Consider the following 25734-nt stretch of genomic DNA (forward strand, 5'->3'; position numbering starts at 1 on the left):
AGGACACCTGGAGCCCTGAGGCTCTCTGAGCTGCCTGCCCTTCCTGGACAGATGCAGCTGGTCCTGAGGAAAGACCAGCATCCTCTACAGGGCAAGTGTTCTTGTTTCTACTTTTTGGAGATGGGAAGGGGAAGAGTGAGTATCAACCGATCTCTCTAAGACACAGACGCAGGGTAGCCCCAGCCCACTTCATGGGCGAATGCCAGCCTCCCCTCTCAGCCTCGCCCCTGCACAAACTGGCAACCTCCCCTCTCAGCCTCGCCTCTGCACAAACTCAGGAACTCCCCTCTCGGCCTCACCCCCGCACTAACTCAGGACCTCCCCTCTTGGCCTCACCCCTGCACAAACTTGCAACCTCCCCTCGGCCTCGCCCCTGCACAAACTTGGGACCTCCCCTCTCAGCCTCACCCCTGCACTAAGGACCTCCCCTCTCAGCCTCGCCTCTGCACAAACTCAGGACCTCCCCTCTCGGCCTCACCCCCGCACTAACTCAGGACCTCCCCTCTTGGCCTCACCCCTGCACAAATTTGCAACCTCCCCTCTCGGCCTCACCCCTGCACTTAGGGACCTCCCCTCTCAGCCTCGCCTCTGCACAAACTCAGGACCTCCCCTCTTCCTCACCCCTGCACCAACTCAAGACTTCCCTTCTTGGCCTCACCCCTGCACAAACGTGCAAACTCCCCTTTTGGCTTCATCCATGCACAAACTTGGGACCTCCCTTCTCGGCCTCACCCCTGCACTAACTAGGGACCTCCCCTCTCAGCCTCGCCCCTGCACAAACTCGGGATCTCCCCTCTCAGCCTCGCCCCTGCACTAACTCGGGACCTCCCCGCTCAGCCTCGCCCCTGCACAAACTTGGGACCTCCCCCTTAGCCTTGCCCCTGCACTAACTCGGGACCTCCCCTTCTCAGCCTTGCCCCTGCACTAACTCGGGACCTCAGCCTTGCCCCTGCACTAACTCGGGACCTCCCTGCTCAGCCTCGCCCCTACACAAACTCGGGACCTCCCCTCCCGGCCTCACCCCTGCACTAACACGGGACCTCCCCTCTCAGCCCCACCCTTGCACAAACTCAGGGTCTCTGCATTGTGGCTTCTTCTGGTGCTCAGCTGAAGACAAAGCCTCCACACTGGATGAACAGGTTGTGGCTTCCCAGCATTGGCAGAATGAAGAGACCTGAGCAGATTTCACAGGAGTCACTGAGGGACAGCAGGTGACAGAGTGACCATCACTAGCAGTGAGGCACTCGGAGCTCACTCTGCATGGGGCCTGCCTCCCTCGCATGGGGAAGTGAGGCAGCCCCAGACACGAGCCCAACACGAGAGCGGAGGAGCAAACGCAGCTCATTTATTAGAATATGCAAAAGAGAGGACTTTCCTCCACAAATACAGAGTGCTGCTTCTCAGTTTCTATCGAGAGCAAGACAACAGTTGAAAACTGTATTCCTGAGAAGAAGCAAAAAAGTTATCAGTTTGCAAACAAGGATAACAGGTGATTTCAACAAAAGATAAAAAACTTTTTTTTCCAAAAATCAAAATTTCAAGTATTATTCCAGATGACATGGCAAAGCTAGCACAGGCGGAAGCCAAGGTGCCCCTCAGGCTCTGTAGGGTCTTGGAGGAAGGGCCCGGGCAGCATGAGGGAGCGGCGCGTCCTGGGACCTGCGTCCAGCCCTGGGCTTGGGGCCGTGAAGGGAGCAGCACGTCCTGGGACCTGCGTCCAGCCCCAGGCTCGGGGCCGCGGTCACTCACCGGTTAGCAAGGAGCGACTAACTTGGCGGCCACGTCGAGGGTTAGCAGTTTTGGACATTGGAAGGTTTCTTTTTTAATAAACAGAAGCATATGCTTATTCTTTCAAATACCATACTATACCCAATTTTAGTCAATTTGTAAATTATAAATTATATTATTTGTGCTACAGTTTGTAACATTTAAATCTTATTAGAAGATAAGCACCAAACCTATTAAAATAAAAAATAGATAAAATGCTGTGGTTTTCCCAGCAGCAGGATATTGTGTATGTCCTGTAGGCTGTAAACTTATGCTCCCTTCTCCTGAAACAACGTTTTTGATAAACTTGCCCTTCTCCCTTGAAACTTTTCCTGAAAACAGACTTCTGCTTTAACTGTAGTTACGGAAAATGTACAAAAGAGCAAAACTGCCCCTCTCAGCGGGACGGCCGCATGTTACAGAAAGGCTTCATCTCTGCTGCTGATGCCACCATGAGCCCTGCCCAGCGCTCACCAGGAGGGCGGGCTGCGGCCCCCAGGGCTCTGGGGAGGGTCTCACTCAGAGGGTAAAGCTCCACAGAAGAGTCATCCCAGAGCACCTGTCGGAGACCCTGCGTCCCTTCCCTCAGGGGGCTGTGAAAACACCTTGACGTGTTTGTCTCTGTATTTTAAAAACACGCTCTCTTCGCCTCCAGTGCTGAAAGCTGCTCAGGGCCTCTGGATGCTTAGCTTTTGAACCTTGTCTGTTCACAGATATGATTGAATTTCCTGCCGGGAGAAAATGGCCAAATTACACAAGAGAGCATTGGAGAGGCAATCAAATAAATTACACAACAGAGCATCGGAAAGGCATTCAAATAAACGCATTCTGAAACCATACACAGAAAAAGCTACCTGAGAAAGAGTGTGTGTGCTTCTCACAATATCAAAGAAACTAACCCCCAAAGGTAAACTTCTTTATCCCTTTAAAAATTTTGAAACAGAAGTGCAAACATCTGGCCACGCACAGTGGCTAATGTCTGTAATCTAGCACTTTGGGAGGCCGAGGCGGGCGGATCACTTGAGGTCAGGAGTTCGAGACCAGCCTGGCCAACATGGTGAAACCCCATCTCTACTAAATATACAAAAAAAATTAGCCTGATGTGGTGGCGAGCGCCTGTAGTCCCTGCTACTCGGGAGGCTGAGGCAAAAGAATTGCTTGAACCTGGGAGGCAGGGTTGCCATCAGCTGAGATCACACCTCTATACTCCAGCCTGGCAGACAGAGCGAGACTCCATCTCAAAAAAAAAAAAAAAAAAAAAAAAAAAGAAGTACAAACATCTTAGATAATTTTTTTAGAGAAGAGAATAAAAGCTGCACCTCCTCAGGCATCCCCGTGGCATCTGCTGACAGGGCTGAGGCAGACACACCAAGCTGGATGGCCTGTGGCCACCTTCCCTCTCCACAGACTGTGGGCAAGGAGGACCAGCATGGCTGCACATTTCTACTGAAAACTGTCTGCCAGTCAACAGTGAAATCTCTTTTTGTAACAACATGGTCTCTTCCATGTGCTGTTTGTGCTCAAACACAAAGCAAGGTTTTTATTCCACAAAATCCCTGTGAGGGAGGCGCCTTTCTCTGAGTCCACACAACATCTCGTCCTGAGGGCACTGTCTCCATCACTTTAATCTGAACTCCTTGGGCCACAGGAGTGATTTACGTGATCACCTAACCTAAGAGATGCCTCCTGACCTACGCCTCCCAGGGCAATGCAGATGGCGCTGTGAACCTCCTTTAAGGAGCACGGGAAAGACACCACGTGAGGGTGACGATGTGACAGCAATCACAAATGCCTGCTCACGGGACGGACGAGAACCCAGCTGTGCAGCGCTTTTCGAGGGGGGCCTGAGGCCCTCAGTGACTGCAGCCTTTGACTTAGAAACGGCTAAGCCTGAAATGATGGGGTGTGCCCCGGATGCCTCAGACGACAGATAAAGCTACTCCAGCCAGGAAGACACAGAAGTGGAAGACGGAGATAAAACTGCATGAAACGAAGGGATAAAGGAAGAGCAGGATTTCTAAATGAAGATACCGGTTCCTAAAGGGTGCAACCTGAGAGAAGCATAATGACCATATCAGCCTATTTATAAGCAGGCAGTTAACTCATTCATCACTCTGTAGCTGACGCCTGTGCCCCCAGCTGCACTCACATGGCGTGGTGAGCTTTCACCTGAGTGCGGCAGTTACGGCCCCAGTAGCAGTCAGGACGGGATGTTACGGCCACTGGAAAAAGAGAAGGGGTACGCATCTATGAGATGTATCGCACGCACCCACTCAGCTACCTGAATCCCAGCAGAGACCCAAAGACAGACGCTGCGGTGGAAACGCACAGCCTCTGGTCCCTCCATAACTAGTTTCCTCGGACCGTTCTGAGATTTCAGGAAAGGAAACACATGTTTAACTAAAAACCCAACTGAGGGTCAGGTACAGTGGTTCATGCCTGTAATCCCAGCACTTTGGGAGGCAGAGGCAGGAGAATCGCTTGAACCTGGGAGAGGGAAGTTGCAGTGAGCCAAGATCACACCACTGCACTTCAGCCTGGGCGACAGAGTAAGACTCTGTCTCAAAAATAAATAAATAAATAAAAATTAAAAAATAAAAACCCAATTGAGGAAATAAAATTACCCCAGTTGACTACTGGATGTCTTTACAAATCTGTTTTAGAAACCCACGTTACACTCATGAGTAACTGCAAATAGACCCAGGGCCTAAAACAACCACAGCCCTGTATGGCCTGACGTCCTGCCGGCTCCTGACTGAGGCCAAATTCTGCTTAGAACATTGAGCAAAGTGCAAACAGGGTGTCTGTAAAGAAAAGAGTGCTGGCCGAGCGTGGTGGCTCATGCCTGCAATCCTAGCACTTTGGGAGGCCGAGGTCAAGAGTTCGAGACCAGCCTGGCCAACATGGTGAAACCCCGTCTCTACTAAAACACAAAAAATTAGCCGGGCGTGGTGGCGGGTGCCTGTAATCCCAGCTACTCAGGAGGCTAAGGCAGAAGAATTGCTCGAACTCAGGAGGCAGAGGTTGCAGTGAGCCGAGATTGCACCACTGCACTCCAGCCTGGGCAAAAACAGCGAAACTGTCTCAAAAAAAAAAAGAGAGGCAGAAGCCAAGAAGCCAACCCAGACAGAACTAGAGCCACGAGGAAGTCGGGGGCTCCTTACCTGGCAACTCGGAAGCAGGAATGTTCTGCCGATACTGATAGGTCAGCTCACGGAAGCTGCGCAGGCCACAGCAGTAACACAGAACGGTGTCTCCCGTGACTCTGTAATCTGGAAGAAACACAGCCAGTTACCCAGCAACACCATCTTCCCAACAGCAGCGCACAGACTTCACAGCAGTGGGAGACTAACGCACTGACCATAAATGGGGTGAAGACAACGGGCGACACATTAGAAAAATAAGAACAAAGCCAATCTAGATACCAATTTATTTTTATTGAGACGGAGTCTCGCTCTGTCGCCCTAGCTGGAGTGCAGTGGTGCGATCTCGGCTCACTGCAAGATCCGCCTCCCGGGTTCACGCCATTCTCCTGCCTCAGCCTCCTGAGTAGCTGGGACTACAGGTGCCCGCCACCACGCCGGGCTAATTTTTTGTATTTTTAGTAGAGACTGGGTTTCACCGTGTTAGCCAGGATGGTCTCGATCTGCTGACCTCGTGATCCGCCCGCCTCGGCCTCCCAAAGTGCTGGGATTACAGGCATGAGCCACTGCGCCCAGCCACCAATTTATTTTCTTACAGCAAAACAATCCCACGTGGATATAACATTTATTTTATTTATTTTTTGAGACCAAGTCTTGCTCTGTCGCCCAGGCTAGAGTGCAGTGGCGGGGTCTCAGCTCACTGCAACCTCCACCTCCTGCGTTCAACTGATTCTCCTGTCTCAGCCTCCCGAGTAGCTGGGACTACAGGTGTGTGCCACCGTGCCCGGCTAATGTTTATACTTTTTTAGTAGAGATGGGGTTTCACCATGTTGGCCAGGCTGGTCTCAAACTCTTGTCCTCAGATGATCCGCCCGCCTCGGCTTCCCAAAATGCTGGGATTACAGGCGTGAGCCTCCGCGCCCAGCCCCACATGGATATAAAATTTAAATATTAAAACTCCCAAAAAACAAGAAGAAAATGAGAAAATTAGCTATTTCTAAGTATGTCTTGAAAACCAAATTGCACAGAGGAAAGGATTTGTACATTTGGCTATCTACAATTTAAACATCAAAATTAAAATAAATACAACAAAAGTGAACTACTACTATAGTGGAAACATTTGCAACACAAATGAAAATGTGCTATACCCTTAATTAACAAAGGTATCGGCCAGGCACGGTGGCTCACGCCTGTAATCCCAGCACTTTGGGAGGCCGAGGCAAGCAGATCACAAGGTCAGGAGTTCGAGACCAGCCTAACCAACATGGTGAAACCTCACCTCTACTAAAAATACAAAAAAAAAAATTAGCTGGGCATGTTGGCGGGTGCCTGTAATCCCAGCTACTCAGGAGGCTGAGGCAGGACAATTGTTGAACCTGGGAGGCGGAGCTTGCAGGGAGCTGAGATTGTGCCATTGCACTCCAGCCTGGGTGACACAGCAAGATTCCATCTCAAAAAAAAAAAAACAAAAAAAACTAAGATTAGCCAGGCATGGTAGCACACGCTTGTGGTCCCAGCTACTTGGGAGGCTAAGGTGAGAGGATCTCTTGAGCCCAGGAGGTCGAGGCTGCAGTGAGCTGTGATCGTGCCCCTGCACTCCAGCCTGGGCAACAGAGCAAGAACCTGTCTCATATATATATTTCTACAGCCTCCCTTAGTGATAAATTATCATACTCCACAAAGCATCGTGTGCCCCCCTGGAGGGGAGTGACCCTCACCAAGTGACTGACACATCAAGCAAGAGATTCACCAAGTCCCCGAGGGTCCCAGGACAACTGACCCCAGGACCTCTGGATAGACAAGTGGTAGAGACCCTCCAAGCTGGCCCCACCTGTTGGAGGCCACACAAATGTTTCTTATGATTAGGCATAATTGAAGCCTGTCAGTAACAATATGAACCTGTGATCAATTAAGCAGCTGACCAATTGTTACCTCCTCCTTGCTCTTGTTACCCAATAAATATGAAGGGCTGTAGAAGCTCAGGGGCAGCCTTTGCTCACTAGAAGCAGGGAGCTCTCCTCTTCTTCCCCATGTTGCCTTTCCTTAAAAGTTTCTTTTGTCTTTTTGTTTTCATTTCTACGTTTGTCCCTTTGTTCAGTCCTGTAATGATGGTCTCAAGCAGTAACAGCAGTAACTGCTGTAGTGAGGGTCTCAAGCAGCAGTAGTGGCAGTCGGCCACACCCACCCTCCCCTGCAAGGATAGAAGCTGCTGGAATATGTCATGCAGGTTCATGCTTAACTGTCTTTTTTTTTTTTTTTTTGAGACGGAGTCTCGCTCTGTCGCCCAGGCTGGAGTGCAGTGGCGTGATTTTGGCTCACTGCAAGCTCCGCCTCCCGGGTTCATGCCATTCTCCTTCCTCAGCCTCCCGAGTAGCTGGGACTACAGGCGCCCAACTACCATGCCCGGCTAATTTTTTGTATTTTTCTTTTTTTAGTAGAGACAGGGTTTTACCGTGTTAGCCAGGATGGTCTCGATCTCTTGACCTCATGATCCGCCCGCCTCAGCCTCCCAAAGTGCTGGGATTACAGGCGTGAGCCACCACACCCGGCCCACGCTCAACTTTCAAAAACCAACCTGAAGGCTGGGCACAGTGGCTCACGCCTGTAATTCCAGCACTTTGGGAGGCTGAGGTGGGCAGATCACCTGAAATCAGAAGTTCAAGACCAGGCTGGCCAACATGGGGAAACCCCATCTTTACTAAAAATACAAAATTAGCTGGGTGTGGTGGCACATGCCTGTAATCCCAGCTACTCAGGAGGTTGATGCAGGAGAATCGCTTGAACCCAGGAGGCCGAGGGGGCCTTGAGCTGAGATCATGCCACTGCACTCCAGTCTGGGCAACAAGAGCGAGACTCCATCTCAAAAAACAAACAAACAAACAAAAACAACCTGAAAGCATCAGGATCTTTTTCCTCTCTTCCAGGGTGGGTGAAGGTCGGAGTTGTCACTGGGAGAGCAGACACGCAGGCACAGCCCTGGACACTCACATGTGCCTTAGAGCAGGAGGCAACAGAAGAACTCACCAGACAGCAGAAACACTCCCCGCTGGAGAGCCACGAGGCTCTCGGTCAACATGTTTTTCCATGTCAAACCTCTGGTTGCCAGGTAATTCTGTGATGCAAAAAAAGAGAGGAATAAGAAATACTCGTTTAGAGGAAGAAACACTGAAATAACGAGAGAGAAAACATTTCATAAAAGGCCCCTGAAAGTGTACAAAGCCAAAGCTCAGACCCTTATAAGTGGCATTTGCAGAGGGCTGCACATTCACGGCCTGCAGCACGAGAAGTCTTGTCCAAGAGCCTCCTGGAAGTCCCAAAAGGTTCCAGTGTAACAGTTACCAGAGTCTCTCAAAAGTTCTGCCAAGACCTACACAGCCCAGGTGTGAATGAGACATGAAAGCCAGGCCACAGTGCACACAGCCCGGCAACGAGCCCAGGCTGTTGCACAAGAAAAGCTGAGGACTTGGCATCTGTTCTCTGTGCCCTCCAAACACACACGAGCTGTTGAGCTCCTTCTGTGGGCATCAAAGCAGAGTGTGGGGCTGAGCGGGCGCCTGCCAGGTGTGTCTGTGGCAAGCCTCAAGGCCCCACCATTGTGTGTGCTGTCAGCAAAGTGCTCGGCAAGAGGGCGGATGCGCATGTTAAACATATATAAATCCTAGAAACCGAGGTAGCTTCCTAGACGTGGGAAGGCAAATGGCCAGAAGAGAAAGGGACCAGAGAAAAGGCCCTGGTCTTGCTAAAGGGCGGCACCTTCAAGAAGCCCTCACCGAGAGCTGCGGGAACAAGAGCTGCGGGAAGCGGCTCCTACGGATTGGTGGCAGGAGGTACAAAAACGAAATACCTATTTTTGGAATACGGAAAAAACAGACAAACACCAATGGCATGCAGAGAACCAGCTGGCTGCACTAGTGAGGAAACATGGCTCCCGGCTCCCCAACCCGCAGCGGGTCGGGAAAAACAGATAAACACCAATAGAATGCAGAGAACCAGCTGGCTGCACTAGGGAGAAAATGTGGCTCCCGGCTCCCCAGCCCGCAGCGAGTCGGTACCTTCAGGATGTCTGACTCGTAGCTGTTGTTGTTCAGCACGCCGTCCAGACACTTGTCACCCAGGTTGAGCTCTGCCGAGATGAAGGGGCAATGTTACCTGTTTATAATGATGTCGCAGGAAAGCACTGTCTGCCCGACACTGAGGATAAACATATTTCTTTTCATTACAGATTCTAGAAAGAATAAGAAGTTCAATGATAAAACTCAATTTTAAACAGAGGACAAGTAGAAATGATTTCCATTCCACTCCCTCCTTAAAAAGATCAGCTCTCCGAGTCTCCCCAGCACCTGGTCTTGGTATCGTAACAGCAGAACCCCGCTGCAAGGATTCTGTCCTGGGAGTATCTCCCCTAATCATTCTGTTAAGGCTTGATTTTGAGCTAACACGAATTTGACACACCTCTGCAGTCCAGCCAGGAATAGGTATCATTTGATGACCAACAGTGGCCTCATCCCTATAAACATCAGGCTATGGACCCCACCATCCCCTGCCCTCAAGTTCACCAAGAGAACATGCAAAGGTCAAAGCAACTGGGGCCTGAAGAGCCAGTATTACCACAGAACGGGGCCAGGCAGCCGTAGCAGCCGGTCCGGGTGCAGCCCCAGTACAGGTGGCAGAAAGGCTGCAGGCAGACCGCACCTGTGGAGAGAGGACACTCGTTACACGCACTCAGCGCTGAGGGCTGTCTCCAACACAATTCGTCAGCACCAGGCTCAGGAGCTCAACTCTCTCGGAAACATTGTTCAGGAGGAGTCTCATGGAAATCGGGGCGGGGCCACATCCAGCTAACGCCACCCAGGTTGTGATGGACTGTGATGGCGAGGAGTTGTATCCCTGAAAAAAGGTGAGGCTCACATTTTCTGGTTTGTTATTTTTTAGAGATGGAGTCTCGCTCTGTGGCCCAGGCTGGAGTACAGGGGAACAATCACAGCTCACTGCAACCTCCGCCTCCTGGGTTCAAGGGATCCACCCACCTCAGCCTCCCGAGTAGCTAGGACTACAGGTGCACACCACCAGGCCTGGCTAATTTATTTTTTATTTTTGTAGAGACAGGGTCTCACCATGTTGCCCAGGATGGTTTCAAACTCCTGGCTTCAAGGGATCCTCCCACCTCAGCCTCTCAAAGCGCTGGGATTACAGGCGTGATGCACTGCGCCCGGCCTCAGACCCACATCGTTTCTTAAACTGAACACCACATGCTCATCCCAGGAAAACAGTGAGAGCCACAAAAGAAAGAAATCTCACCTGCTCCACCACCCTAACACGGCTTCCATGGGCTTCATTCTAGCTCTGAACATGCAACATGCTTGCCCCCAACTGCACATATTCAGGTGGCTTTTTTTTTTTTGAGACAGAGTCTTGCTCTGTGGCCTAGGCTGGAGTACAGTGGAGCAATCTCGGCTCACTGCAACCTCCGCCTCCTGGGTTCAAGCGATTCTCCTGCCTCAGCCTCCCCAGTAGCTGGGATTACAGATGCCCACAACTGGCCAATTTTTGCATTTTTAGTAAAGATGGGGTCTCACCGTGTTGGTCAGGCTGGTCTCAAACTCCTGACCTCAGGTCATCCGCCTGCCTTGGCCTCCCAAAGTGCTGGGATTACAGGCGTGAGCCCGTGCCCGGCCTAGGTGGCCTTTTTCTACCTAGGTATTTTTCCATGTTGTCACCTTGGCTTTGTAGACTTTATTTATTTATTTATTTATTTTTTTATTTTTTTTTTTTTTTGAGACAGAGTCTTGCTCTGTCTCCCAGGCTGGAGTGCACTGGCGCGATCTCGGCTCACTGCAACCTCTGCCTCCCGGGTTCACGCCATTCTCCTGCCTCAGCCTCCCAAGTAGCTGGAACTACAGGCGCCCGCCACCATACACGGCTAATTTTTTGTAATTTTAGTAGAGACGGGATTTCACCATGTTAGCCAGGATGGTCTCGATCTCCTAACCTCGTGATCCACCCACCTCAGCCTCCCAAAGGAAATTATTTTTAATTGTCTGATATTCTATACAATGGAAATCCCTAAAATATAATGTTAGGTAAACCCTTGCTAAAATTCTCACAGGATTGAGTCCTTAAGTCTTATAACGCCTACGACCACTTCACCAATGCCTCTATATACGAAGCATGCTCTGTGAAATTAGAGTGAAGAGTTTGGATTCCTGGGGAAAAGCTGGGCCGAGCTGCCATCTGCTGACCACCGCGTGTGTTAGACATGGGACAAGCTGTTCTCTGTGGCTTCTCACCTGCCCTCCCACGTGCAGCATCAGCAGTGGCCAGCGCCTGCCGTGGATGACCCCCAAGGCAGCGACCGCCCAGATCACCGGGTGTGTCCCACGGCCATGTGTCCCGACACTGCAGGCTAGACCCCACCCCTGCCAAGCCCAGTCTCAGGGTACAGACCCCAGCAGTAGCCTGTTTGGTTTCCTGAGTGCCCAGAACATTTTTAAGCCATTCCAGACAGAACCAGTGCTGTGGTCCTGTGTGCTGCTCACACAGGGCTCAGTGCACAGAGCAACACCGGTGTCTGCGGCAGGAGCCAACCGCGGTGCTCAACAGGGCTAGGGCTTTCTTCACCTAACACTTTCACATATAAGGAGCTCTGACAAATTAGGAAGTCATAAAAAAAAGGCAAAGGACATAGACAGACATTTCTGCAGGAATACATTAAAACAGCCGTGAAATAAAGGACAAGCTCCATTTTTAATAATAAGAACTGTATGTGTGTGCATATATATATATATATATATATATATAATGTTTTGTTTTGAGACAGGATTTTCCTCTGTCGCCAAGGCTGGAGTACAGTGGCACGATCTCAGCTCACTGCAACCTCCTCCTCTCGGACTCAAGCCATCCTTTGGCCTCAGCCTCCCGAGTAGCTGGGATTACACATGTACACCATCATGTCTGGCTAATGTTTGTATTTTTTGTAGAGATGGGGTTTCACCATGTTGCCCAGGCTGGTCTGAAACTCCTGGACACAGAAGATCCACCTACCTTGGCCTCCCAAAGTGCTGGGATTACAGACGTGAGCCACTGTGCCTGGCCAGAGTTGTATACTAAAGCATCAACATTCATATAAGAGGTTTAACAGTGACACATTATAAAGCAACCGCAGTGCTGGCAGGGGATGGACACAGATCCAAGCCAAGTCCCCGGTGGATGGAGATGTAGCCTGTGAAGGGGCAATGTTACTAGATGGTGGGAAAAGATAGATTATTCAATATGGTGACGTGGGGAAAACTGATCACACAGATGGAAAAAAAGAAACGGCATCCTTACTTCACAGGTTACCCTAAGGCCAACACCGCTTTGAAACCTGACCCCTGAAGGACAGATAGGAACCCGCCTGCGTGCGGTGGCGCGGGCACTCACACTGCTGAGGGGCGACACGCGGGTCCTGCTCGCGCTCTGCTCTCCGGTCGGGCATGGGCTGGAAGCAGCAGGTGCACAGGGCGTGGCTTCCTTGCAGAGGGCACACGTAATCCTGGACTGCTGAAGCACACGCACATTCAGCCGGAGCACATGGGACCCAGGGCAGAAAGACAGCAGGTTAGAGAGGCCGCCGGGAAGCACAGCGAGGAGAGGTGCACCTCAGACAGCCGGGGAAGAAGCAGACCTGCCCTGCTAAACCACCAGGGACCTTCTGCCACCCAAACTCGGGGAGTCAAAACAGATTAACAATAACCAAAAATGATCTTTGATTTAGCAGCTGGAGCAAGATTTCAAAGATCTGTTGCAAGTTCTCTTTTTTTTTTTTTGAGATAGAGTCTCACTCTGTCGCTCAGGCTGGACTGCAGTGGCGTGATCTCGGCTCACTGCAAGCTCCGCCTCCCGGGTTCACGCCATTCTCCTGCTTCAGCCTCCCGAGTAGCTGGGACTACAGGTGCCTGCCACGCCTGGCTAATTTTTTTTTTTTTTTTTTGTATTTTTAGTAGAGACAGGGTTTCACCATGTTAGCCAGGATGGTCTCGATCTCTTGACCTTGTGATCCGCCCGCCTCGGCCTCCCAAAGTGCTGGGATTACAGGCATGAGCCACCGTGCCCGGCCGATCTGTTGAAGGTTTTCTATTATTTCCTATAAAGAGAGGACAAGCCCATAGAACCTATGATATAGAATAAAACAAGCTGTGTGTTCAATTTCTGCTCAGGTGAGAGAACAGCCATCTCTCAAATAAACAAAGGACAGCCACAGTGCACAAGACCAATCGATGTGGCAGCAGGAAGTCTGAGCCCACACAGCCAAGTTCCCTGGACACTCGCCACCCACACAGGAAAGACCCTGCGAGGTCAACATGCCGGCCATAAGGACGGCAATTTCACCACCCAGGTTTACTGAGCACCCACTGAGGGACCCAGGACCCCAGAGGGAGGCGCTGGTCCCACCATGCAAAGGAAGGAGCTTGTCCAGTGACCCAGACAGAGCTGTTGAGTGGTGGAAACAAACCCAGGCTGGTGGACGGGCATCCATACCAACGCCAAGCACTGCTTTTGTCCGTTCCGTCCACGGGTTCTACAAGAAGCCACTGAGAATGCAGCACAAGGATGTGGCTCTACATCCATCCCAGGCCAGTGGCCTCGTGATGTGCTCAGCCCCCACCCGTGGCCAGGAAGCCAGGACCCCTGAGGGCATCTTCCCATTCTATGAGTCTGGAGTGAGCAGGGCGGAGAAGTGAAGCCTCCATACCCCCTGCCCAGCTCTCCTCTGACTTCCTGGATAGCACCTGGAGCCCCTTGCTGGAAAAAGGCACCTGACGGGGAAACATTTCGCATTAAGCCAACTCTGGAGACGCAGGGCAGCTTCTGGCGACATCGCCACTGCTGGGGAGAAGCCCGCCTCTTACTTGAGGGACAGATATGCGATCATCACTTTGGGTCTGGCAAACCCACTGGGGGACATCAGCTGCCCCGAGGCAGTGGCTGGGGAGAGGCCAAGTATTAAGGTCAGGGTTGTTAATTCCCAGGAGTGTTCAGGAGGGGCTACGAATGAACAGTTACTTATCTGATTTCCCAACCCAAAATCAGTCACGAAAAGCAACCAACTGTGAGTGCAGGGAGACCACTGAGGCCAGGGCCCAAAGGGGGCGAGCAGGGCAGAGAGGAGGCGGGCAGAGCGCGGCCACGTGCACGTCAGCACCGGGCACAGCCACAAAGTGACTCACGCGAAGGCTGAGGCCTGAGGGCGGCGCGGCTCACCTGTCGTCAGGCTGACGGACGTGGAGGGTGCATCCCCCAGGGCCTGTGGGGCTCCTGGCTCGCCCTCGGGTGCCGGGCAGTGGGGAGGCTGCGCCGCCTGCCTTCTGTACTCAGGACACTGCCGGCACACGACGTATGGCTGGCTGCAAGGAAGCACAGGGCCAAGCTGTGTGCAGGCCCCAAGCCTCTCAGGTAGGGCCGGTGCCACGCGGGTCCACAGCCATCACAGCTCAGCTCCACCGTCGCTCAGCTGCTTGGTGTGAGGGGAAGGGCCGGGCCCCATTCCTGTCCAGCACCCCAGTGTTAGAGAGGGACCAGAACGAGTCGAAGGGCAAGGACACGCCACTCTGCATCCCCAGCTCAGCCCCCACGCTTTGGAGCCCCATCCCCAGGGCCACTAGGTCCCCATTGACGTGTGCTCCCAGGAGACGACGCCAGAGCGTGCTCCTCAGGACCCGCCTACTCTCCCCTGTTAAAAGCAGAGCGCGGTGGGCAACGTACTGGGAGCCACACCAGGCGCCTGCAAAGCCCCGAATCACTTGTCTTTTCTACACTTCCCTTGTACTTCCAAAAACGAGCAGATAAAAATGTCAACTGTAAAAAAAGAACCTGTAGGAAAAAATACACGAGGCTCTCCTCTCCATTTGAAAGGCTTTTCTGCGCCTGACACCAAGGCCAGGGGCCAATGAGGCCAACAGGTAAGACCCAACCAGATAAAAAACAAGGCACAGAGAAAAGACATATTTTTTCATAAGGAAAAAATGTAAATGAAAATGAGATTACCTACTTCTCCTTCTAAACTGGCAAAAAGAGGCCCTCATGCAGACCTTGTAGAGTGCATTAGGCGCACCCTTTCCGATCGGTGTCTGGATAACAAACTTATCAAACGTCTATCAAGGTCCAATTCCCAGTCACACTCTGTGACTCGACTGCTTCACGTCTAAACATTGACGTCACTGCGCATGTGCACAAATACGGATGGAAGAAATGCACGGCAGCAACTGTTTCCCAATTCAAACGCTGGGGACATTACCGAGCTGTACATGCAGCCGAATCCCAGCTTCATAAAAATATTTGTTTCTCATGCCTGTAATCCCAGCACTTTGGGAGGCTGAGGCGGGCGGATCACGAGGTTAGGAGTTCGAGACCATCCTGACTAACACGGTGAAACCCAGTCTCTACTAGAAATACAAAAAATTAGCCGGGCATGGTATCGGGAGCCTGTAGTCCCAGCTACTCGGGAGGCTGAGGCAGGAAAATGGCGTGAACTCGGGAGGCGGAGCTTGCAATGAGCCAAGATCCAGCCACTGCACTCCAGCCTGGGCAACAGAGCGAAACTCCATCTCAAAAAACAAACAAACAAAAAATAAATTTGTTTCTCATGCCTATAATCCCAGCACTTCGGGAGGCCGAGGCGGGCTAATCACCTGAGGTCAGGAGTTCAAGACCAGCCTGGCCAACATGGTGAAACCCTGTCTCTACTAAAAATACAAAATTAGCGGCCGGGCGCGGTGGCTCACACCTATAATCCCAGCACTTTGAGAGGCCAAGGCAGACGGATCACTTGAGGTCAGGATTTCGAGACCAGTCTGGCCAACATGGTGAAACTCTGTCTTTACTAAAAACACAAAAATTAGCTGGGTGTGGTGGCGTATGCCCGTAATCCCAGCCCCTCGGGAGGCTAACACGGGAGAATCACTTGAACCCAGGAGATGAATGTTGCAGTGGGCGAAGGTCATGCCACTGCACTCCAGCCTGGGCGACAGAGCGAGACTTTGTCTCGAAAAAAAAAATTAGCCAAGTTTGGTGGTGCATGCCTGTAATCCCAGCTATTTGGGAGGCTGAGGCAGGAGAATCGCTTGAACCCGGGAGGCGGAGGTTGCAATGCGCCAAGATTGTGCCATTGGCAGGGCACAGTGGCTCATGCCTGTAATCCCAGCACTTTGGGAGGTCGAGGCCGGCGGATCATGAGGTCAGGAGATCAAGGCCATCCTGGCCAATGTGGTAAAACCCCATCTCTACTAAAAATACAAAAAAATTAGCTGGGTGTGGTGGCACGCGCCTGTAGTCCCAGCTACTCGAGAGGCTGAGGCAGGAGAATCGCTTGAACCCAGGAGGTGGTGATTTCAGTGAGCTGAGATCGTGTCACTGCACTCCAGCCTGGCAGCAGAGCGACACTCCGTCTCAAAAAAAAAAAGAAAAAAAAAATTTGTTAGTACATTACATTTCATTTTGTTAACGATTATGACACACGTATGAATGGCTGGGTAGATGCAGCAAAATCTTAATGCTAAAAGTGGTTTTGGTTTCCTTCTTTTTGCTTAACAGTCACATGCTAAACTTGGCAAAAGGAAACAAAGATAAAAGTTTCAGGGTTTTTTTTTTGTCGTTCATTGTCTTTTTAAATATCATGGCCTCGACCCAACATTCAGACCCCGGTCTTGTGCATTAGGAAACCTCAACATGTCAGCAGATAAATAAGGTCTCTGAGGCTGGGATTGTCTCGGCCTGGTGATGGTGCCTCTTCTGTAATAACGTCCTGACAAATGATAAACATTGCAATTTATACTACAGGACTTTATAGTCACTAGATCAACTACAAAGAATACATGTGCTCATGTGGGAAAAAATAACATGGAATGATGTCCCTCTGTCACAGCCAGAGATGCCACACCCATGACGAGTCGAAGCAAAGGGAAGGGTGTCAGCCGAGGGTGCAAATGTCTACAGCAGTTGCCTGTGGCTGACGCTCTGCTGGCTACCCCCTGGCTACCCCGCTAAGTGTTCACCCAGTCCCTGCCACGCCTCTCAGGGGAGGTGCTAATACTATCCAATATCAGAAAACAAGCTCAAGCCATTTAAGAGCTTGGCTGCTCAGGGGCAGAACTAGAACTCAGGACCCATGCTGTCCACCCAGTAGTGAGCTCTTGGTCACGGTTGTGATGCTCCTCTGGCTCGCACACTCTGCTCTGAGCCAGGGGCATGATTTACCTAATGTCTGAGGACTCACTGTCAACGTCTGACAGCTCCAGCAGGTCCTCTGAACTCCCTTCTTCATCAGAAAAAGACCGCCTGACTTTGGGCTGCAGCATGTCTTGAGTGATTTTATTCCTGGCATCCATACTTTGCACATCTTCTTCACTGCGACTCTTGTCTAGAATTGAAAGGACACAGCGCCATTCACCGGCAGTGAGACATGGCAGGCAGACACAGCTCACACTGCTGGGAGCTCGCGTGCGCAGTGCTGCGGAAGGAGGGGTCTGGGCGGACCGCCCTCACGTGCCCGGGTGCTGGTGGAGGGACTGCCCTCACGTGCCCGGGTGCTGGTGTGGATGCCCTCACGTGCCCGGGTGCTGGTGGAGGGACCGCCCTCACATGCCTGGGTGCTGGTGTGTGGATGCCCTCACTTGCCTGGGTGCTGGTGGAGGGACCGCCCTCACTTGTCTGGGTGCTGGTGGAGGGACCACCCTCGCTTGCCCGGGTGCTGGTGGAGGGACCACCCTCACGTGCCTGGGTGCTGGTGTGGATGCCCTCACGTGCCTGGGTGCTGGTGGAGGGACCACCCTCACGTGGCTGGGTGCTGGTGGGTGGATGCCCTCACGTGCCCGGGTGCTGGTGGGTGGATGCCCTCACATGCCCGGGTGCTGGTGGAGGGACCGCCCTCGCTTGCCCAGGTGCTGGTGGAGGGACCGCCCTCACGTGCCCGGGTGCTGGTGGAGGGACAGCCCTCACGTGCCCGGGTGCTGGTGGAGGGACCACCCTCACATGCCCGGGTGCTGGTGGAGGGACAGCCCTCATGTGCCCGGGTGCTGCTGGGTGGATGCCCTCACGTGCCCGAGTGGTGGTGGAGGGACCGCCCTCACGTGCCTGGGTGCTGGTGTGGATGCCCTCACTTGCCTGGGTGCTGGATGAGGTATGCTTCCACGAGGTTGTTGAGGATGTGGTTTTTACAGATCCGCTCCACGGGACAGCGGCAGGTAGGACACAGGGACGAGCGCTCCATCCAGCCCGAGTAGCAAGCCGCGCAGAACGTGTGCATGCAGGGCTGCAAACTGAAAGTGCAAGAGGAACAGTGTCCAGACAGTCCCACAGATGCAACCGCGACCCTCGGCCAAGGTCCGCAGCAGCCCCACCACGGAAGGGCCTACAGGGGCCCAGCCATCGTTCAACCTAAAAACCCTTTAAGTCAGTCTTGGTTAATGAAAAGAAATCAGAGGCCACACGGCCTCTGTGTTTTCAGGAAAGACAGAGGCGAGTAGATTATGACTTCAGGAACACAAACAACAGAGACAGCAAGTGTTTCTGGCCCAGAAGTTGGAAGGTTGTCACTCTTGAGTTCCCGCGGAAAAGCAAGGAGGCCCTTCCTCAGCGGCTCCTGTGTTCATTCTATGCGAAATACACCTTCCCAGCTAAGGAGCATTTAAAATGTGCATAGTTCCTTTCATCTGTTTGCAGAGTTCACGGGGTCAAACACGACCCACACACCCAAAACTTGTGGGGTCTACAGCCTCTGGCTCTGGGTTCCAGGTTTCCTCCTTGTTGGTGCCATGAGTAAAATGAAAGTGGTAGCCATGCGGGGTGGCTCACGTCTGTAATCCCAACACTTTGGGAGGCCAAGGTGGGCAGATTACCTGAGTGCAGGAGTTCGAGACCAGCCTGGCTAATATGGTGAAACTCCCGTCTCTACTAAAAATACAAAAAAATTAGCCAGACGTGGTGACGCATGCCTGTAGTCCCAGCTACTTGGGAGGCTGAGGCAGGAGAATCACTTGAACCTGGGAGGTGGAGGTTGCAGTGAGCCAAGATCACACCACTACACTCCAGCCTGGGTGACAGAGCGAGACTCTAACTCCAAAAAACAAAAACAAAAAACCACCCCGGGCTACATGGCGAAACCGTCTCTACAAAAAACACAAAAATCAGCGGGGTGGCTGGGAGTAGTGGCTCACGCCTATAATCCCAGCACTTTAGGAGGCAAATGTGGGCAGATCACCTGAAGTCAGGAGTTCAAGACTAGCCTGGCCAACATGGTGAAACCCTGTCTCTATTAAAAAATACAAAAAAATTAGCCGGGCATGGTGGCACACGCCTGCAGTCCCAGCTGCTCAGGAAGCTGAGGTAGGAGAATCGTCTGAACCTGGGAGGCTGAGGTTGTAGTGAGCCAAGACTGTGCCACTGCACTCCAGCCTGGTGACAGAGCGAGACTCCATCTAAAAAAAAAAAAAAAGGAATAAAAAATATTTAGAACATTAAAAAAAAAAAAAAAAAAGTCAGCCAGGCATAGTGGTGTGCACCTGTAGTCCCAGCAACTCAGAAGGCTGAGGTCAGAGAACCGCTCGATCCTGGGAGGGAGAGGTTGCAGTGGGCTGAGAAAGCTCTACCCACTCCACCCACTCTTATCTGGGTGACAGAGTAACCTCAGCAGATGCCAGGCCAAACAGGACCTGCAGGCTTGTTTCATGCCCAGCCCTGCCCCACACTGGACGAAGAACCTGCAGTGCCATGTTCCGTGAGCCAAGGGTGAACACAGTCGCACCTCACGCAGTCGTGCAGCAGGTCCTGGCAGATGATGCATGTCAGCGTCTCCTCCATCTTGTCTGGCTTCCCAGCCGCTGCTCTGACGTCCTCGTGGACGGTTTGGGCATTTCTACATGGTTGTGCGACCAACAACTGCCCGTTCAGGTCAAGGTCCCCATCTACAGGAGAGAGGGATGTGTTCTGTCGTAACCAAGAAGGAAATACACGCAGGTTCAGGTCAAGGTCCCCGTCCACAGGAGAAAGGGATGTGTTCTAACTGTCGTAACCGAGAAGGAAATACATGCAGTCTTTTTTTTTTCGAGACAGAGTCTCGCTCTGTCGCCCAGGCTGGAGTGCAGTGGCGTGATCTCGGCTCACTGCAAGCTCCGCCTCCCAGGTTCATGCCATTCTCCTTCCTCAGCCTCCTGAGTAGCTGGGACTACAGGTGCCCACCACCACGCCCGGCTAATTTTGTGTATTTTTAGTAGAGACAGGGTTTCACCGTGTTAGCCAGGATGGTCTCAATCTCCTGACCTCGTGATCCACCCGCCTCGGCCTCCCAAAGTACTAGGGTAACAGGTGTGAGCTACCGCGCCCCACCCTCTTCTGGTGTTTTTATTTTTCTATAATGCTCAGATGTTGGTAATCAATTAATTTTTATTTTTAATTAAAGAAACTGTACACAATTTAAAAAGCCAAGTATTTAGAAGAAGCCAGGTGCAATGGCTCACAACTGTAATCCCAGCACTTCGGGAGGCTGAGGTGGGCAGATCGCTTGAGCCCAGGAGTTCAAGACCAGTCTGGGCAATATAATGAAACCCCATCTCTAAAAAAATGGGGAAAAAAATTAGCCGGCTATGGTAGCGTGCACCTGTGGTCTCAGCTACTCAGAAGGCTGAGGTGGGAGGACAGTCTGAGCCCAAGAGGTGGAGGCTGCAGTGAGCCAAGACTGCACCACGGCGCTCTGGCCTAGGTGACAAAGCAAGATCCTGTCTCTTAAAAAAATGTATACATAATATATTTAGAAGAAAACAAAGGCAGTCACCCTCCGTCTCAGCCGCTCCTCACCCAATTTCCCTCCTCGGAGGAAAACTATTTTCATGTCTTTGAGCTGTTTCTTCTGGTATTTACCTCTGTGTTTCTAAGTTATCATGGTACATTTGATTTATCAATTTTAGACATCATTCCTGACATCTATTAAGGTAGAGAAAAACTCTGACCTGAGACACCCCTGCCAACATTACATTAACAGATTACATTAGTTCATGATACTGTATTTGTATTATTATGCTTATGCAAGTATTCACTGCTGAGCCAAGTAGTTTACTAGATTAAGTTGTGTGACTTACACAATTTTTCATGTTTGCTAGAATTAAAATTTCCTCATTCCTGTGCTTATTTTTCCTGTGTAACTGTTGCTGACTCTTTCCACACCTTCCCCACGCCGATCAACCCCACGTGTCAGATAACCTAATTTCTTTCCCTGGGGACCCCTCCTAGAACCTTCCTGTCACAGTGCCCCAGTGGCTGGCTGCTCTCTGGACTGCCATACAGCAATCCTTCTACCATAACATTCCCAAATGTTTTCTAATAATCTTAACTTTGGCTTTCAAAGTGCAGACTTCTCCCTAAATCATCTTCAATGTGAAGATTTAAGCTACATTTTTAGAATTTATTGTCCTACCAGGACAGAGGGCTTTCTTTTTGATTTTCTTTTTTTTGAGATGGAGTTTTGCTCTTGTTGCCCCGGCTGCAGTGCAATGGCACAGTCTTGGCTCACTGCAACCTCCACCTGACGGATTCAAGCAATTCTCCTGCCTCAGCCTTCCAAGTAGCTGGGATTACAGGCATGCACCACCACACCCAGCTAATTTTTGCATTTTTAGGAGAGACGGAGTTTCACCATGTTGGCCAGGCTGGTCTTGAACTCCTGACCTCAGATGATCCGTCCACCTTGGCCTCCCAAAGTGCTGAGATTATAGGCGGGAGCCACGGTGTCAGGCTTGATTTTTATTTTTAGAGATAAAGTCTTGCTCTGTCGCCTAGGCTGGTCTCGAACGCCTGACCTCAAGTGATTCTCCTGCCTTGGCCTCCCAGTGTTAGGATTACGGATATGAACTACTGCACCTGGCCAGTAAGGAGGATTTTGAGATTAATTCTGCAATTCAGAAGGCACTATTTCCAGACCAAGAGAACAGCCTGTAGCAAATCACAGTTCTATCTGGATTATGCAAACCGCAAAAAAACAGGCCCAGGTTTTCTGAATGAAAATGCCGGAGGTGTTACAGGCATCAACCTGAGGCAGGGTCCACATGCCCCTGCAGGAAGCAATGCCCCACAGCACGGAGCATGGCAGCGGCCCCCGCATGCCCCAGGAGCACACGAGAGGACTGAGGACGCACACAACCAGACACTAACCTCCTCTCATTTTCTTCTTCACGGGCTCCAAATCCTCCTGATCCTGGGGTTCCAACGACGAAAAGGACGCAGTCTTTCTGTCTGGGAGAGCTGAGGCAAAGCTGGAGACTTCATCACTTGCCACAGAGGGACCACTTCCTTTAGGGGAGATGCCACCACCCCCAGACCCTGTGAGAGGAATCAAACAAGATAGGTGCTGATCCATCCAGCTCAGGAGAGAACCATGCCTGTAAGGTGTCACTGACTGGAGCCCAGTGCAGCTGGCAGCCTGAGATGTCGTAGTTTAGGAATGACAAGTGGCTTACGAGGAGTGTGTGCTCACTCAACTCACATCTTAACTCTATTTGTGCCTATCTCTACGAGGGGTGGAGCTGGGGGCAAGGAGCCCATTTGCAGAGAAACAAATGCAGAGATGTTTGTGACCAGGCTTAGCCCTCGAGCACCGAGTCTAACGCAGGGCAAACCCACATACCCGTGGTCATATGATGCACACTGTGTCATACACTTGTTACAACAGAGCTTTGGGCCGGGTGCGGTGGCTCACACCCGTAATCCCAGCACTTTGGGAGGCCGAAGCAAGTGGATCACCTGAGGTCAGGAGGTCAAGACCAGCCTGGCCAACATGGTGAAACGCCATCTCTACTAAAAATACAAAAAAATTAGACAGGCGTGGTGGCGAGCGCATGTAGTCCTAGCTACTCAAGAGGCTGAGGCAGAAAAATTGCTTGAACCCGGGAGGCGGAGGTTGCAGTGAGCCAAGATTGTGCCACTGCACTCCAGCCTGGGCAACAAGAGCGAAACTCCCTCTGGGGAAAAAAAAATAAAAATAAAAAATAGAGGTCTGAGGCTGGGCATGGGGCTCACACCTGTAATCACAATACTTTGGGAGGCCAAGGTGGGAGGATCACTTGATCCCAGGAGTTTTAGACCAGCCTGGGCAACACAGCAAGACCCCATCTCTACAAAAAATACAAAAAAGAAAAAAAAAATTAACTAGGCGAGACAGTACGAGCATATGGTCCCAGCTACTCAGGAGGCTGAGGTGGGTGGATCACTTGAGCCCAGGAGTTCGAGGCTACAGTGAGCCATGACCACATCACTCTCCCAACCTGCACAACAGAGCAAGACCTCATTTTTTTTTTTTTTTTGAGACGGACTCTTGCTCTGTTGCCCAGGCTGGAGTGCAGTGGCTCACTGCAAGCTCCGCCTCCTGGGTTCACGCCATTCTCCTGCCTCAGCCTCCCAAGTAGCTGGGACTACAGGTGCCCGCCACCACGCCCAGCTAATTTTTTGTATTTTTAGTAGAGACAGGGTTTCACCGTGTTAGCCAGGATGGTCTCGATCTCCTGACCTCGTGATCCACCCACCTCGGCCTCCCAAAGTGCTGGGATTACAGGCCTGAGCCACCACACCCGGCGTGACCTCATTTCTTAAAAAAAAAAAAAAATGCCAGGCGCGGTGGCTCATGCCTGTAATCCCAGAACTTCAGGAGGCCAAGGTGGGTGGATCATCTGAGGTCAGGAGTTCGAGACCAGCCTGACCAACATAGTGAAACCCCATTTCTACTAAAAATACAAAATTGGCCGGGTGTGGTGGCACATGCCTGTAACCCAGCTACTTGGGAGGCTGAGGCAGGAGAATTGCTTGAACCCAGGAGGTGGAGTTGCAGTGAACGAAGTTCGCGCCATTGTACTCCAGCCTGGGCAGTAAGAGCAAAATTCCGTCTCAAAAAAACAAAGTAAAACAAAACAAACAAACAAAAAAAACAGAAGTCTGTGTAAAGCACAGATGCTCCAGTGGAGGGATGCATAGCTTCCAACGGGTGGAGATGGTGCTGCGTGTGAACTATTTTACAAGGGGTGTGATAACGGGAAGGATACAGCACAGTGACTTGTAGGGAGAGCGCTACCTCCACGAGCAAGAAGCCAGAGTCATAACGACAGGAATGACCTTGGCAGAAAAACAGGCAGACTTTCTAATCACCTCTATCTTTTTTTTGAGACAGGGTCTCACTCTTCACCCAGGCTGGAATGCAGTGGCGAGATCTTCATTCACTGCAACCTCTGCCTCCTGGGCTAAAGCGATCCTTCCACCTCTGCCTCCTGAGTATCTGGGACTACAGGTGTGCACCACCACGCCCAGCTAAATTGTTTTTTGTATTTTTGGTAGAGACAGGGTCTTGCCATTTTACCCAGGCTGGTCTCAAACTCTTGAGCCCAAACAATCCACCCACCTCGGCCTCCCCAAGTGCTGGAATTACAGGTGTGAATAAGGATTACAGGTGTGAATACAGATTACAGGTGCGAATAACCTATATCTTACTAAAGACTTAGTTTATCATATTACAGCATAATACATATCTAGCTTACAGTATTCAAATGTAAGTGTTATTATTTGAAAAAAAAAACAAGAAACTGGCTTACAGCAGCTGAAAGAAAACAGAATAGTTTTGGGGACAAACCACCTCATATACGAACAGAAGGAAAGAGACAGCCTGTGGGCCGGCCCCCAGCCGGCACCCACTCACACCATCATCTCCAGCGCCCCGTGCTCAGCCAACGTGGAGAGGAGCACCATCTTACCACTTACAGAATGTACCTGGCACACTGCCTCACATTTAGTAGCTGCTCAATAAGCAGTAACTATACTTATTTTGTTAGTATGCATACACTTAGGCATACAGATACAAGAATTTTTATTTTTTATTATTTTTATTTTCTTTTTGAGACAGAGTCTTGTGCTGTCACCCAGGCTGGAGTGCAGTGGCAGGATCTTGGCTCACTGCAACCTCCACCTCCTGGGTTCAAGAGATTCTCATGCCTCAGCCTCCCGAGTAGCTGGGATTACAGGCGCCCGCAACCACACTTGGCTAATTTTTGTATTTTTAGTAGAGATGGCGTTTTGCCATGTTGGCCAGGCTGGTCTTGAACTCCCGACCTCAGGTGATCCACCCACCCGGCCTCCCAAAGTGCTGGGATTACAGGCGTAAGCCACCACACCCGGCCAGAAGAATTTTTTTTTTAATTACATAAGTAATATATAAATACGCTGCCCTTTTTAAGTAGAACATTATCAAAAAATTATGCAAACCGTATTACCCAGACTACACACTGTGCTATGCACATTGGTGGATAGGAACAGGAAACAATTTTACTGGTGAAGTTTGTTTTCTTTACAGGCCAGAGCTGTTTTGTGTTTCATTTCTGAAGAGGGTCTAGTAGCCACAAAATGCACATGGGACTTGGCCCTAGGGACATGGTATAGTTCATCTAGGCAGACAGTTCAAAATCTGCAGTCAATCCAAAATACTAGTAACCCTGCGTCCTGTCTGTGCTTGCTGCACTTGAAACGCTGTGGGCCACGCTGGAGCGGCTGGAACGCCACCTCTATTCCTCTGGGGCTGTCCCTGCACGGGGAGAGTCAGTGCATGCTGGATCTAGCTGTGAAGAGCCAGCACACATCCCAGCTGTGCCCAAGGGTAGGTTTTAAGGAAGCTGGAAGATACGATGAAGGGTACACAGCCCAAGAGAGCTGGTAAAACTTCAACATTCAGGTGGCTATTCAAATCTGGCATGTTTTCTTTTCTTTTTTTTTTTTGAGACCTGGTCTGTCGCCCAGGCTGGAGTGCAGTGACGCGGTATCGGCTCAC

The 25734-nt window shown here is 51.2% G+C and overlaps 1 protein-coding gene across 50 annotated transcripts in view; it reads right to left on the bottom strand.

Annotated features, from left to right (window-relative positions):
* Nucleotides 1–1324: 1324 nt before the first annotated feature.
* Nucleotides 1325–25734, bottom strand: part of CHFR (checkpoint with forkhead and ring finger domains) — a 46833-nt gene continuing 22423 nt past the window's right edge. For 12 of the 50 annotated variants that reach the window (XM_016924730.4, XM_016924732.4, XM_016924721.4 and 9 more), the window contains 11 exons: nucleotides 22086–22253; nucleotides 19687–19846; nucleotides 18048–18202; nucleotides 17142–17304; nucleotides 14151–14293; nucleotides 12330–12449; nucleotides 9519–9602; nucleotides 8963–9033; nucleotides 7935–8022; nucleotides 4932–5039; nucleotides 1325–2495 (listed from right to left, as the gene is read on the bottom strand). In XM_016924730.4, the coding sequence (XP_016780219.2) occupies nucleotides 2353–2495; nucleotides 4932–5039; nucleotides 7935–8022; nucleotides 8963–9033; nucleotides 9519–9602; nucleotides 12330–12449; nucleotides 14151–14293; nucleotides 17142–17304; nucleotides 18048–18202; nucleotides 19687–19846; nucleotides 22086–22253 (1403 nt within the window). In that variant the 3' untranslated portion in view covers nucleotides 1325–2352. Of the gene's footprint in view, nucleotides 2496–3916; nucleotides 3990–4931; nucleotides 5040–7934; nucleotides 8023–8962; nucleotides 9136–9518; nucleotides 9603–12329; nucleotides 12450–14150; nucleotides 14294–17141; nucleotides 17305–18047; nucleotides 18203–19686; nucleotides 19847–22085; nucleotides 22254–25734 lie in introns of all 50 variants that reach the window. The other 38 variants (XM_054663863.2, XM_024348205.3, XM_016924734.4 and 35 more) reach the window with 9 other exon arrangements.

Source organism: Pan troglodytes, chromosome 10, assembly GCF_028858775.2.
Source record: "Pan troglodytes isolate AG18354 chromosome 10, NHGRI_mPanTro3-v2.0_pri, whole genome shotgun sequence".
Lineage (NCBI taxonomy): Eukaryota > Metazoa > Chordata > Mammalia > Primates > Hominidae > Pan > Pan troglodytes.